General features: G+C 38.1%; 2 protein-coding genes across 4 annotated transcripts in view; both read left to right on the top strand.

The window, feature by feature from the left end:
* The first annotated feature begins 47 nt into the window (after positions 1 to 47).
* Positions 48 to 2,172, top strand: LOC108010307 (U6 small nuclear RNA (adenine-(43)-N(6))-methyltransferase). 2 transcript variants are annotated; one of them, XM_070995258.1, is made up of 5 exons: positions 48 to 262; positions 325 to 535; positions 588 to 999; positions 1,061 to 1,230; positions 1,794 to 2,172. In XM_070995258.1, exons 1-5 carry the CDS (start codon positions 140 to 142, stop codon positions 1,883 to 1,885), a joined length of 1,008 nt encoding a protein of 335 aa, XP_070851359.1. In that variant the 5' UTR covers positions 48 to 139; the 3' UTR covers positions 1,886 to 2,172. The 2 variants fall into 2 exon arrangements, with proteins under 2 accessions (XP_070851359.1, XP_070851360.1); XM_070995259.1 differs by having other exon boundaries at positions 49 to 262; positions 1,801 to 2,172.
* An 8,005-nt stretch (positions 2,173 to 10,177) lies between these two features.
* Positions 10,178 to 15,450, top strand: part of igl (IQ calmodulin-binding domain containing protein igloo) — a 41,585-nt gene continuing 36,312 nt past the window's right edge. Inside the window, exon 1 of one of the 2 annotated variants that reach the window (XR_010653543.2) lies at positions 10,178 to 10,987. Coding sequence is in view for 1 of the 2 variants with exons in the window: in XM_017074814.4 (XP_016930303.3) it covers positions 10,684 to 10,987 (304 nt within the window). In the remaining variant the exon portion in view is untranslated. The remainder of the gene's footprint in view (positions 10,988 to 15,450) is intronic. The other variant, XM_017074814.4, reaches the window with a different exon arrangement.

Here is a 15,450-nt window from a genome sequence, read left to right as displayed (position 1 = left end):
CCAAAAACTACCTAAAGTAATCGAAAAAGTATCATCTCTTGTGGGCATAACAGGAGTTGCCAGACTGCCGCACTAAACAGCTGTTCGAATTTCGGCGGCATTTCATTTCATAAACAATTGTAATTATTTTTAGAAAAACATGGTAAAAACTAAAGGAAATGCCAAGAAATTTGGCATGCATCCGCGGAATGTGTTACGCCAGCCGCCTGACTATACAAAATTGGCCATTAAATACAAGGATTTTCGACAAGAGTGCGAATTGGTGAGTGTGCAAACTTATTTTTTGGACCAACAAAACTTAAATTATAATTTTTATTAAAATAGGAGCTTAATGGAAAAGTCTTCGTGAATTTTCGCAATGAAAAGACCCTGCGAGAACTGACCAAAATGCTGCTAAAAGAATACTACGATTTAAATGTGGATTTTGCACCTGGAAGTTTGGTGCCCACATTGGCCCTGCGCTTAAATTATATTTTATGGCTGGAAGATCTAATGGAACCGCTGAAGTTAAAGGACATAAGGGGAATAGATATAGGTGAGCCAAGGCAAAATAAGTTATAAAGATTTACTTAGATATTTCCCTGCAGGTTGCGGTTCCTCCTGCATTTATTCCCTGCTGGGCGCCAAGAAAAATGGCTGGCACATGTTGGCCCTGGAATCAAAACTCCAAAACATCGAATACGCCAGGGAAAATGTGAAGAAAAACCAGCTTGAGAGCCTTATAGAAGTCTATGCCCAGCCAGATAAGATGAGCATATTCAAGAGCTATTTCGAGAAGGACCGACAAGAGCTGCAGTACCACTTTTGCCTGTGTAATCCTCCGTTCTTCGATTCCAACTTGCCAAATCCCTTTGGCGGTAATACCAGGAATCCCGAAAGACGACCTGCACCGAATAATGCCCGCACTGGAAGCCAGGAGGAACTCACATGCGCAGGTGGCGAGGTGCAGTTTGTGCAACGCATCATAGATGAAAGTCTGGAGAACAAGCTGCGCGTTCGGTGAGTCAATCTTGATTACCTTCTGAAATTGAATTAACGTTGGTTTTCTTCGCTGCGGCAGAATCTTCACCACAATGCTGGGCGTCAAGGCCAATGTGCCAAGGATACTGGACTACCTAAAGGAGCGGCAGGTGACAAGTGTCAGCACCACGGAATTCCACCAGGGACACACCACTCGCTGGGCGGTGGCCTGGAGCTACCATGCAGAGCCTCTAAGCCAGGAGACAACTTGTAATTAAGTTACAACTTAGCCTTTATGGGTAAACTTTATATTTGGTTGTAGCTCTGTGCTTGAATAGGTTTTTATTTTCAGTAGAAGTCGTTTTAGTTTCGTATTTTCATTAAAAGTAATGAAAACCTTTCGTAATATCTTGCAAAAAGTTAAACAAACTTACATTATTTACACTAGTGTACTTCCTGTAGTGCCTAATCAAGAAAGAATAAGAGCATCAACTAGCTCCTCAAGTTTACTTTATCAAGAAAAGTAAATCTCTTTTTCTTAAATTCAACACTTGGAGCTTAATAACTTTTATTTAACCAGCTATGTAGTCTTTAATAGTCCAAAGTAAGGAAATTCTTTAAGACGTTTTAAAATATTAAGAAAATATACATTTTAAGAAAGTTTAAGTTTAAGACTCTTAGCGGCACGTTGAACAAAGTTTCAAAAACTCGTATAATTATTTTCAATATAACGAGTAAAACTAACTTTAGCTATATTTTTTTCCTTTATCTGCTTTTGAGAAACTATTGTCTTTCCATTACTGCTACGCTTATAAAATGTATATTATAAATAGATTTCAGCTGCAGGCAGCTGCACAAGCGAATGAACTCTGACCTTCCAATCCGACACCATTTCGTGCTGTCAGAAAGCTTTCGCCCTAAATGAAAATTTGCATGTCAATGGTCACTTTGCCGCCCAGGTCCACGAACGGAAATTATCGTTTCGCTTTTATCATTGACCACAGCTGACCACACACTTCGACAGAAAAAGGCAAACAGAATCAGAAAGGCAACCGAAATGGAGCCAAACACGCGCACTAAGCGCAAGTCGCCATTGGCCAACTCACAGGCATTTCCACACCTTTGAGCCGGGGAATTCTGGCGATTCGCTCGTCCGCCATGTGGGATAGCAAATAGCTACTTTTAATTGCTCCACAGGCATGCACGGTCCTTTTCAACCTCTCGACATGAAAATACCCTTCAAAAATACCCTTGATTAAACAAAAGATTATTGTATTTCTAAGCAACATTTTTATGTATCCTTCTTTATTGGCTTTTAATAGTAAAATAATTAAAATTGTCTTTATACAATAATATAATTTTCTTAAACAACATCGTAAGTAAGAGTTTATATATAATTAACTATACCATTAGTGTAATTTTATCGCAAAATCCTAATTTGTGCTGCTTATTTCATAGTTTATAATTATACAATTCATAGATAACGAAAAAATATCATGGTTATTTATTTGTTTGAGATACTTTTCTTGTAGTTTCTGTAATTTCTTTAAAGGGTATCCTGACTTATAACGACCGTCGACCTCTTTTCTCCACTTTCCTTTTTCCTTTTGAGCCTTTTCACGACTTGGCTGTTGCTGCCCTTTGTTGGCTCAGTTGCTTTTGTTGTCTTTTATGGCATTTCAACACGTTAAGGTGTAAAGAACAACGTAATTAAAATGCAAGCAGTTGGTTTTTAAGCTCGGAAAATGGGGTTCCCGACTGCGTCATGCGTTTAGGTGCGGTCTGGCTTTCAGTCTTCCGTTCATGTTGTGGATTTTGTAGCCGCCCGCGCAATGAAATTAGAAACAACAGTCAGTTGAGGGTAGCCCTCTCCACTGATTTCGGCTGGGGCCCTAGTTGCCAAGGGACCCTTCTCTAATTTTCCAGCTATTATCTCAATTTTAGGCACCCAAGGCCCCGAGGTAACCCACAGAATTCGACACGTGTTCCTGGGCTTGTCCTGATGTGGTAATTGTTAATTAAAAACGCTTTTTGGCCACGTAGAGAGTGTGTTTGGGGTGCCGTATTAAAGTCATAAAACACTGAAACATTCGAACCCCAGGGTTTGACACTTTTATTGGACGTCGTTAAATGGTTTAGAAAACAAGTTTATGTCGAACCATAACTCTAAATATAATTCCTGTCTATGGAATTGAGTTTGTAATACATTTTTAATGATCCCATTGAAATATTGCTGGGGGGAGATAAGTAATTGCTTCTATGCTTATACACAGAAAAATGAAATTAAAACTTTGGTTTATTGATTAAATTAAAAGAAAGGATAATATAGATTTAAAATTTCAAAAATCAAATGAAATCGCTTCTTGAAACTGACTGAAAAATAACATATTTGACTATTAGGTTCTAGAAGCTTGTGTTTAATTCCTAAGTTCGGTGAATAAATTGAAGCTAAGAGAAAATGATTTAAAAATATAATGGTATAATATTATTATAGGCATATTTTTGTTATATCTTAAATTTCCTTTCCGTGCTGGAAGTTAAAAAGGAGTCCCGACACAAGGGTTGGTTATTCCAATTAACCCATTAATGTTGGGGCTAGTTATGCCATAAAGTGACCACGTGGCCGTCCGTTTTCTGTGGAACCTGAAATCTTTGTCAACTTTGGAAAATTCGCACATCAATCAATTGGTCAAAAATCATCCATCAAGCGTTGGCTAACCGAAAAGACAGGAAGCGCGTGGGCCCCAAAAAGTAGGCAATGACCCAACACAAAAAAGTCGAACTTAAATCGGAACGAACAGGTCTTTAAGAGGGGGTCCGATTGGGGAACTCCGGATGGGGAGTTGGGCCCGAAATGGGGGCCTTTCGTGATGGCACGTAACGAGCTGCCAGACGGCGGCGTCTGTTGCAATTGGCAGCGGGCTGCTCCCGTTTCCCCCTCTAAATACACGGCTATTGTCGTGTCGCATATGCATGCAGATACATTCACTTAATGCAATGAAAAGCAACCAAAAAGGAACGAATCAAAGGGGATACCAACAGACAATGCAAATGCTCCTATGCGCGTGAGATGTGTGCAGGGGCGTACCCTAGTGGGGTTACGACCTCTATACAAAATAATTGATCTATAGATTCTTTTTAAAGATAATTTTTAATTTGAACCCCTATATGAAAATGTCCTGGTATTATGACACTAACAATTTTTTTGTGTTGGATTCTAATTATATAATTTATAACCAACACCTGAGCTATAATTTGCCTGCAAAACGTTCTGACTAAGCATTGTGGGTTGAATGGTGGCTTTTAACGATGATACCAAATTATAAAAATTAAATCATGTCGATTATAAGACCTAGATAACTGCAGTATTTAGGATATATTATTCTTTCCTTAAATCTATTGTAACACTAGGTTCCTTTCATGTTTTACTTTTGGGTTCATTGGGGTATAATATTTTTAATAGGTGTCGGGTATTTTGGGACCTATGTTTATAACAATTTGTTTAATTAATGTCTTTCATATTTAAGACGAACCTTAAAATTTTAATCTACACATCGAAATCTTTTACTTTTTCACGTTCTTTCCGATTAATAAATACTAATTAATTAATCGAAATTTAATTAAATGGGTATATTGCCGAACTCCCCAACCCCCTGTCAAACTCCCTCGTACGCCCCTGAGTGAGTGTGTGTCTGCGGTCGATGTCTGTCTGTGTGGGTGCTTCAGTTTTTGTGGCGTGTGTGTCATTCATGTAACCTTTCAATAAACATGCCTGTGTGGGTGTGTGGGCGGTGGGTGGTGGTGGGAGGGGGGTGGTTGGGAGTAGGCGTGGCAGACGGTGCATGCATGCATCAGGGAGTCGTGTAATTGAACTGCTTATACGAGTCCAGTTGAGTGTGCGGAGCGAGCTCTTGAATGTGATTTTAAAGTCAACATCGAGCACTCCTGACATCCGAACTGTCATTTTTTGGTTTGCCGCTTGTCTGCCAGACCGATCCAATCCGATCCGTTTCGCCCACCCCTTGGCCATCTATTGTGTGCTCATATTCCCGGTTAATATTGGCTTGGCATTTGGCCAAGAGCTGGGTTATCGGATATGAATGCTGCTAGCCATGCAACGAGTGTAGCTCCTTTAAAGTTGTTTTGACATTTTGCTCATGAAAGCAGTCCTATTTTAAATAATAAATGCCAAATAGCAGAAAATGTTAGCTTCTTGAAAACAAATGAAATAAACCCTTCTTTTGTAGGGCAGTGATAGTAAACAAATTTTAAATTAGTCATAACAAATAGTTTTGATAGCTAGGGCTTTGAAAATATATCTGGATTCCAAAAGCCATTCCTATAAACGCCATTTAGATATGGTATTTTTTTTTGGCTTTACATGTTTCACCATTAATAAGAAATAATTAATTAAATCACACGTACGATGGATATTTCATTTCAACGCCCTTTCAACGTTGCGTATGATTAATTGGAGTTGTCACGGGAACAGCAGAGAATATCCGTGCATATATCATTTCGGGCCAAATTCAATTACCCTTAGTGACTTTCTATGTTGCCACAAATCAAGGCGACAGATGAAGTCGGGCAAAAGAAACGGAGGTGACAAAAGAAACGCTTTTATCGCCGACATGACATCAGATATTCAGATGTGAGGGACGTGAGATAAAGGACACGGTCAAGGTGAAAAGTCGAATAAATAATGAGACAGGAATGTGAATAAATTGTTTTGGAAAAAAAAATAATATTCAACCAAGGAAAAACGGAAATGGAGGAGTAAAGCCGCGGAAGCGAAATATAGATAAATTACTTGCCAAGTTTCCGCTGTTTTCAAGTACTGTGGAAATGCGGATTCTGTGTTTGCGAAAACCTTTAGCGTGATACTTCAAGAGCACATGGAGAATTTCCCTTTAAATTTATTTGCTCGCTGTCAGTTTTTCTAGTAGACCTGAAAATTGTTGCGCACCGCTGAACTTCAGACTTGAAAAAGACGCAAAAAAAAAAGGAAGCGAAAAACTTTCCTTTTGGCAGAAGTCCCGGGAGGGAGGCCCACCAGAAAAAAAAGGAAAAAATAAATAAATAAAATAGACCCGAAGTAAGGAGGCGGCAAATGAGCTGGGAGGAGGCAAAGCAAAGAGCAAAGGGCAAGCCAGAGTTCGCAGCTACGCGGCGTATACGTATTTTTCCAATTCCCATTCAACAAAACAACAAAAAACACAAAAAATAACAAGAAAAATCGAAAAGCCAAACATTTTTATCTGAAAAACAAAGCTATTTATATCTTTTGGGCAACATAATGACCTGGCATTTCTGCTGGCAAATGATGCGCAAAGTTTTTGGGCCTAAGACTCTCGAGATCTGGAGTCTAGAGGCCCGCGTTGTCAGTCATTTTATCAGCCCCTGAAAGGGTTTATGTGTCGCTGCCGCGTTTCTGTCGTCATGAAGTAGCATTCGAGTGCCAAGGGACTTCGGAATTTACGCCCATGAATTTTCCCACCAAGCTTGGGGGCTCTCTTTGCTGTTTGCCCCGACATTTTTGGGGTGTGCGAATTCACGCTTTCAAGGATGTTTTTCCATCAGTTTTTGGGCAACGACAAGTTCTGGCACTTGTCCTGACCCATCCTGTTTTCGTTTTTGCCAGTGGGCAACTGCCGAAAAGGAGGCGATTCAGGCGCAGCTGTATGCTGGTTCTTCGCACTTAATTGTTGGCCTTTTTGGCAGGCTTCCTGCTAAAGAATTTTGATGAAACTTTAAAGGGAATTGTGGCAAACTTAATTATCTTTAAACTTCAATATCTCGCCTTTTATCCAATCAATATTCATTTTTCGTTTTACTTTTGGTATGAACTTTAAAAATGAATCGAAATTCAGTGGGGCTTCTCAGAGCCCTGGCGGAATTTATGCCCATTTTAATTCAATTAATTTTTATAAATTGGTTTTCTGTCGTGTTTTTTTTTTAACTTGCCTGGAGCTTTTGTCAAGTTTTTACTTTCCAACGGCATACAAATTAAATTAAAAATGTCTCTTGTTAATTAATGTATTTTGTGTTTAAAAGAGCATTCTGTTGGTGGTGCATATTTATCATGGCTATACAGAGAGTTTCTGCTCAATTTCGGTTTGTTTATTCCGGCTTTTTATGCCACATTTGCAATGTGAAGTTAATTTGCATATGCTCAGACATCTCTACCTATATAATAACACGCGTACATATGTGGGACTAACTTTGTGGGTAACCGGGGGAAGTTTTGATTAAAATTGCCACAAGGTTAACGTAAGTATCCCCCACTTTACGATTACTCGTTGCTTGCACTTCAACTAGACTAAACGCACTTTGTGTATATTATTAAGGTACAATATCTAAGGTAAACAAATTATTTACACTTTAGGAAAATTGTACCTAAACGATAAGAAAATTAAAAAATATTTTAACTTATTTGTCGATTGTATATTTCTATAAAGGTGCGATTTAAGTGTGGTTCTGTCTTGTGAATTATAACAAATGAATGCTGTTGATGTTATTTGAATTATTATATTGAAATATTACTAATGTTTTGTTTGTTTTTGTTTTCCGAGTTATATATTAAATTAAATAAAATGAAATTTTTCTTATATAAGGAATTAAAATTAATTAAAGCTTTTGATGTTGATTAAATTTTCATCATAGCTTTTCATGTTTAATACAAAATATTGCTAATGTTTTGATTGTACTCTGAGTAATATATTAAATTATAACATTTGTTTTATGTAAGGAAAAATGAAAACATTTTATTTAATGTTTGAAGTATTTTAAGACAAATAGTAACAGATGAGTATATAATCAGGATACCGAAGAGGGAACTTAAGAGGAAGCTCTGCCACAATAAAAGCTAACCAATTCATTTGTCTCACGCACACTCTCACAGATTTTACAGCACATCCGCAGTCAAAGAGCCAACTCCCAAAAATAACTACCGTCAAGAAAACAGAAAAGGAAGCCAGATGATGGCAGCTGAGCTTAAAGAGATGTACAAGCTAGTTGCTTTTATGAATTGGTAGGTAGCTATGTTTAAGTGCTCAAAGGAGCGGCTTGTATTCATTGATATTTTTATGGGCCAGGTTTTTAGCTGGGTAATATTCTTTTTATTTGCATTCCCTTTGGCTGGGCTTCCATTCAGCTGTTTACGCCCGGTTACACGCAATGTGCGTGAGTGTGAGTGCGAGAGTCCTTTGGCCTCTGTTAGTGTGTGTGTGTGTGTGTGTTGGCCATTGCTTCCTCGATGATGATGCCATTGCCATGGCTGCCGTGCCGCTCTTCGGATTCTGCTGCCACCGCAACGGTTTCTGTTTCTGTGGCTCCTCTAAGCCACATTGTACTTGCGCCTGTGTGCGTGCGTATCTGTGAGTCGGCTTTGGCCCTCGGTTTGTTTATTTGCGAAAAAGTTTGCAGCCAGAGCTGGCTAACAACAACAGAGGCAGCTGCTGCTGTTGCCGCCTGGCTGAAAGCCACTCTCTTCCCGGGCTCTCTTTTCTGGTCCTTAAAGTTTCGAAGCAGTGGGATGCACTTTAGTTATATTGCAAATAAAAATACTAGAAAATTATTTTTCAAAACTAAAATACTGCAATGGTACAAATTTAGGTTATCATAGTTATAAGATCATATTCAAGAAAGATTTCGTCTATAACAGTCAAATATCATTTTGCAACATCAAATAACAATATCCAAAACCTTTTCTTTAAACTTGACAATTAGAAACTAACTTCATGTATTTTAATAGCGATCAGAAGACGCTTATGGCAAAGTACATTTAACCTTATGGTTTTAAAGTATTATACAAAAATAGGGGACCTCTTCCCTAGATATTAAATAAATTATCCACAAAAATTCTAAAATTAGAAATTTATATATTAAATAAATTATCCAGAAAACTTCTAAAATTTAAAATTTTAAAATAGAAATATAATTAATATGCCCTTTTTATACCCGTTACTCGTAGAGTAAAAGGGTATACTAGATTTGTCGGAAAGTATGTAACAGGCAGAAGGAAGCGTTTCCGACCCCATAAAGTATATATATTCTTGATCAGGATCACTAGCCGAGTCGATCTAGCCATGTCCGTCTGTCTGTCTGTCCGTCTGTCCGTCTGTCCGTCTGTCCGGATGAACGCTGAGATCTCGGAAACTATGAGAGCTAGCCTATTGAGATTTGGCGTGCAGATTCCTGAGCTTCTTACGCAGCGCAAGTTTGTTTCAGTAGACTGCCACGCCCACTCTAACGCCCACAAACCGCCCAAAACTGTGGCTCCCACAGTTTTGATGCTAGTTAGAAAATTTTAACTGAAATGTATTGTTCTCATCAATACCTATCGATTGACCAAAAAAAAAGTTTGCCACGCCGACTTTAACGCCCACAAACCGCGAAAACCTGTGACGCCCACAATCTTCATGCTAGATAAAAAATTTTAACTGAAATGTATTGGTCTCGTCAATACCTATCGATTGATCCAAAAAAAAATTTGCCACGCCCACTCTAACGCCCATAACGCTTAGACTGTATACCGCCGGTAGGTGGCGCATTTTAATCTCGTTTTGCTGCTTGCATATCTCCATTAAGCTGAGTAACGGGTATCTGATAGTCGAGGTACTCGACTATAGCGTTCTTCCTTGTTTTTATTGATAATATCCCAATATTATTTACCAAAAAAATAAATTCAAAAGAGGTTATGGTTTTATTATTTAATTAATTTTTTATTTCGAAAATGTTGAGGAAACAGCAAAAAAAAAAGTAAATATAAAATAGATTTAAGCAAAGACAACTTAAAAACCAACTAAATATAAATTTTAAATTTCTTTGTTGACTTTGTTTAAGTCTATAGAACATATTTTGAATCGTAGGGTAAAAACTAGGTTTCAAATTAAATTCAATATTTTTAAGTTTTTTTTATAAATTACCAAGTTAAAATAAATTCATAATTTCAGCATCTGATTCCGCTTTAAATTGGATGTTTTATGATAATTTTTTTTAGCAAAGTGTTTCCCCGAATGTGTGAATCCAAATATTACTGCGATGCAACCCACTGTGAGTCCTGCGAGAGAGATGGCTCTCTTTGGCTCTCTGGCAGGTCCTGGCTCTCTGTTTCCCTGGGCTTTGAGTGTCGTTGACTGCCGGCTGGCGCGTCTCTGCTTGTTGAGCTCGAAACTCCAGCTCCTGCAGGATGTGGGGATGTCGGGCATTCAGGCATCGAGGCATTCGGGGTCCGTGGCATCCGCAGTGAGGACGCGTCGCCGGCGCCGTTCAGTGTCAAAGTCAGTTGTGCCTGAGCTTGTGCCAGAGACAGTCATTTTCGCTGCGAGTCTGCCATTCAGCTGGTTTCCGCTTCCGGTTCCGTGCGAGTTCTTTGGCCAGTAACCTGTGGTTGTGCACCTTTTTCTAACGACTTTTGTAAACACCCACATTTTTGATGAATAAAAAACCCAAGCACAACGTATTTTTGTAAACATTTTATGCAAAAAGGTTTCGGCTGCTGAAAGTCAAAGTGCAAAATTGGCCCAGAAACAACAAGTATAGTTCATAAACTAGTTTCCAGCTCGATAGCATGTGTGTGTCTGTGTGAGTGGTGTGTGTGTGTGCAATTGATTAAACAAAATAAGGGTAACCTAGGCCAACTGGAAGCGGAGAGACCCCACCAAAGGCAGCGGACTAAATTGCCAAATCCGAATCCGAAATCCGAGTCCAAAACCCAGTGAGATGGGCTGCAATACCAGCCAGGAACTGAAGACCAAGGATGGCGCCGCCATGGACGCGGTCAGCAATGGCGAACCGGAGCCGAGTGCTCCTCCCCTGGAGGGCGGCGAGTCCTCCAAGTCCTCCGCGGGCAATCATTCAAATCACGCCAAATCAAATTCAATTACCTCCAATGGCGATGCAAAGGCGGCCAACGGGGGCGGCGGCTTGGGCGGGGGGAGTGGCAAGTCGGAAGCAACAAATGGCATTGACCGACCCTGCGACAAGGCGGCAATCACGGAGTTCAACGACGACGACGAGGACGAAGGTAAGGCCCGTTCAATCTCCGATAGCCAATACATTCATATTAAACACCTATTCGACATTCGGTGCGTGTGTGTGTGGGTACACTCGGAAAAAAAGGCCACGAGTTTGGTTAACTAATCCATACTCATATCCTGAAAAATTTACACATTTTCAAGTTTTTACTTCCTTATGCTAAGAAAATTTCCATGGAACTGAATAAATAAATAATTAAATAAATATTAAGTAAAGTGTTTTCAAACTGTACTTTAGTTTCAAAATAAATTTTCCAAATAAAGACAATCTCTTAATTTCTCCTAAAAATGTATACTGAGAAAAATAGGATAACAGATTATTTACTAAAACATATCCTTTTCCGTTGCCTTAAATTAAATAAATTAAATTAATTTAAAAAAATAATTAAAAGTTCTCAAAATAGGATTTGTTACATCTTCTAAAATATTTGTTTTTAAAAACCAAGAAATTAAATTAAAAATTCATTTAAAAAAAGGATTTTGTTGCAAGCAATAAGGAAATTAAAAGTAAAAATATCTGCAAATTTAATTCAAAATTTCGTTTTTAGATAAATGATCATCAGTTTATAAAAAGAATTTCATTTTAAATTCATAGTTTAAATTTCTTATATTAAATATATTATACTTTATTTAAAATCAAAGCAAAATTTTTAAATTAAATTTGATATTATTGGAGTTACTGTTTTTCATCAGTGTACTTGATCTCATTTCTTTTTTTCCGAGTGTGTTGTGTGTGCGGATGAAAGGAAATCCTGTGACCAGGGGTTTCAGTATTATTTACTGTATCAACACGCTGGGCGTACGTCGTTATCGCAGTTGCCTTTTTGCTCGCACTTTTCCATTTTCCCCCAGTTTTCCCAGCTCGCCCCGTCTCCCCTGCTTAATGGTGTCGCAAATATGAATTGTTTAACTGTATACAAAAATATATATACGGATATATGTATACACTGCACTCCATTACAGGCCACTACATCCGCAAGCATTTTTATGCGTCCAATGGCAAATTTGTGTAAGATTCTTAACTTGGTCAAGTAGCCGCCTCGTTGCCGGCCAGTCGCCTTGGGCTCCATTCCTTCCTAATGCACGTTAACGCGGTTCATGCTCCTGTTTATGTTATCTAATAAGCCTAGCCGGAGTTTTCTTTTATGGCCAGCGATATGGGCAATATCATAATACAAATTCCACATTTTGCTTTTGGGGGCACAAGTTGAGTTTACGACATATGAATCGGAGTTGGGTGATAATAACGTTTACTTAAGCCAAAAGAAAAGCTTTTAATATTTAATACAGAACAGGAAATATCTAAAAGATTGTAAGTTGATGGACAAAATGGTGGTAATATTATGGAAAATAGATAACTTTTTATTACAAAGCAATTTGTACTTTGCAATATAAGCTTCACTTTGTTCACTTAAAATGAATTCCTATTTGTACTAGGTACACCAAAAAATACAAATCCCTTGCAATTTAATCTCCGTTTCCCATGAAAACACATTTACTTAGAATTATTTTCAATTTACTTGTGTATTCATTTAAATTTTAACCACAATAACTTTTTACTCATCGCAAAACTCGGATGCAAAGTTCGGGTAATGGCATTGGCAGACCACCAAAAAATAAAGCAGAAGCGAGGGCCACAAACATTTAATTCCTCTTTTTTGGGGAACTTTGTGCGGTTTATTTGCTCCTTTTCAAAATAATGAAAATATGAAAAACCAACGGAGCCAAAACGAGAGCACACAGCTTTTCCAGGGAATGACTCATAAATTACCACAGTTTTCCCCAGTGGCAGGTGCAGCAGCAGCAGCAGTAGTGGCAGTAACTGTTTGTTTAGCCGCCGTTTTCCGCACATTTTCCCGCCCGACCCGCTTTTCATTTCCCAGTTCCCCGAGGGGAGTGCTGATAAATTGTATAGCGACACTTTATCAATGGCTGGTTGCACGGCAAAAGTTAGCCAGAAAATTTCGTTTCCTGCTAATGCCACAAATTATGATTATTGCTTAGCAATTTCCCTGCTGCTCACTGCTTTTCATTTTGCGAATATATGTAGGCGTTTTTCACGGCAGCTGCTCTCACTTTGTTTTCCTGGTAAAATTTTACCTCAGCTAATTGGGGCTTTGTCGAAAAAATTTCCTGGAATATGATGAGTAAAATAATCCCAGAGAGTTGAAGCATAGTTGGGAAGTTTAAATGAGCTCTCGAAACCAACAAGACTATTCAATATTCAATTTCATTTGGGCTATAGTGTTCCATAAATATTTACCAGCTGCCTTTCTGCTGCCTTATCTTTCTGCTTACCATAAAGTTACTTACTATAAAGTTTAGGCCGCTCTTCAAACTTTTTGATTTTTCTCGGCAGAAGCATAAAAGAAAGGCATAATGAAACATAAAAAGAAACTAAAGAAGGGAAGGCAAAACCCAAATCAACCATAAAACTGCCGCCATTTATTTGGCCACCCAAAACATTTGGTATTACAAACACGTAGGCTGTATTTCAAACTTATTTCGGTTGCAAGTGAAACAAAATTAAAAACATAAATCCGTTAATATTTAATTCCAAACTGGGTTTACTCAGTACACTTTTTTGCGGCCTGTTAACTAATTAAGAAATGGTGATGACGAGGCCCATTTCGTTTTATTTCATTTCCTTATGAACTTGGCCACGCCCAAAGCGGAATTACCTGCGAATTGCGAATGGGCCGGGAAGGACATAAATTGGCAATAAAGATGTCAACTCATGCAAAGTATAAGCCTAAACAAACAGACCGGGGGCGAAGGGCGGCGGAACATGCTAAGTCCTTGGAAAGCTCCTTTTCAGATGCCTCTGCCTAATGCGAAATGCAAATAAGTTCCATCCAGTGTTTGTTGTTCCTGCCAGAGACAAGCAATTAAACTCTGCACACACCCCAATGGGCACTAAGGAATTATCCCCACTTGAAGATGCTCTCTAAAGGATGTGTAAGCTTTCAAGTGGTTGGGTGGATATCTAGTAAATATTTTATTTTCTTAAGTCATTTGCCTAATTTATAGTACTATTTCGGATATTTTAGGTACTTGGTATGAATACGCTTAATTTTAAAACAAATTTTTATATCATTCCCTTGAAATATATAGTATGATAAATTATATAAATATTTATTTTTGTTATAGGTATACTAAAAATATAACCTTTTATTTTTTTTAATAAATCAAAATTGAGTTGATTAAAGATCACAGTTTTTGAAGATTAGGGTGTATAAGCTGATATAATGTTCAGTATTCCCCTCTATAAGAGTATCAAATCCGATTTTCCAAGCACAAAAGCTGGAATTAGCGACAGATTAAAAAGACTGCGGGCTCCTTCAAAGACATAAGGCGAAAGACATAAGTTAAATACTTGCGTTTATAGCTAGAATTAACATAATTTTAATTAAATTTTGACAATTTCTGAAACGTTTTCCATTTTCTTTTGTGGAATAGTCCCAACTTATTCCACTTGGTTAATTATTTAGCAACTTGTTTGCTGCCCGAAATGTCCTGCTAATGTTCGACTAATTGAGAGTAAATATGGTGTCCTACTTGCCACCGAGCAGTCAATTTGATTTATTGAGCAAATGATTTTCTGTGGAAATACGTATTTTGTTTACACTTGCCGTAACCTGGGTGCGGCCTTTGTTCCTCCATTGGTGGAAAGGTGGTCATGTTGATGATGTGCGTGGCTGTTGTCGGTCTAATTAGCACAATTCCTGTTCCAGGGTGTGTCCTTTTGATAAGCTGTTGGCCAAGAGTGTCGGGTTAGGCTTGGTGTAGCCAGGGGTTGAGCAAGGATTCAATTATACAAACAGAAAAAATGTTAATATAAAAAAAAATACAAATCATGAGCTATTATTTATACAAGCTTTAATCAGTTATGCGAACACTCTGATCTTGACATATTTACTAAATAATACATTTTTAGAGGATTATTTTAAAGCTGCTGTGAACTTTTGTTTCTATTTCAAAACTGTCAAATAAAAATGTATAACAATCGTTGACATAAAACTTTATTTTTCAGCACTTTTATTTATTATCCAATCGTTTTAAAGATATAAAAACACCTTTTCCTGCTCGATTTTGCGTTGACAGGCTGCAAAATCAATAACTATAAAATATTTTCACGCCAAGATATCGAGAGTCGTTAAATTTTACCAGCCAAAAGCATTAAAATTCAAATTTAGCAGAACGTTCACAGTCGATTTGGTTTTCCTGGGCGGCTGGCAAGTCAGGCGTTCCAATAACACGTATCCGCCGCGTTGGCCCAACGCATTAATTTCAATTTGACGCCGGGGAAAGCGATAGAGGATTGTTCGACACGGGTGTCCTGTCCTGGCCTAAAAATACTTTTTGGCAATGGCCTTGCCCACAAATATGAATTATATTGTATGAGGAGGGAACGGAAAGAACGGAATATTTACACGAAAGATATGCATAAAAC

This window comes from Drosophila suzukii, chromosome 2R (genome assembly GCF_043229965.1).
Source record: "Drosophila suzukii chromosome 2R, CBGP_Dsuzu_IsoJpt1.0, whole genome shotgun sequence".
NCBI lineage: Eukaryota > Metazoa > Arthropoda > Insecta > Diptera > Drosophilidae > Drosophila > Drosophila suzukii.
This window is presented reverse-complemented; position numbering and strand designations above follow the sequence as displayed.

Coding starts and splice junctions, on each gene's coding strand:
- LOC108010307 (XM_070995258.1), top strand. CDS start 140: ATGGTAAAAACTAAAGGAAATGCCAAGAAATTTGGCATGCATCCGCGG. Junction 263..324: donor TTCGACAAGAGTGCGAATTG/GTGAGTGTGCAA, acceptor TTATTAAAATAG/GAGCTTAATGGAAAAGTCTT. Junction 536..587: donor CATAAGGGGAATAGATATAG/GTGAGCCAAGGC, acceptor ATTTCCCTGCAG/GTTGCGGTTCCTCCTGCATT.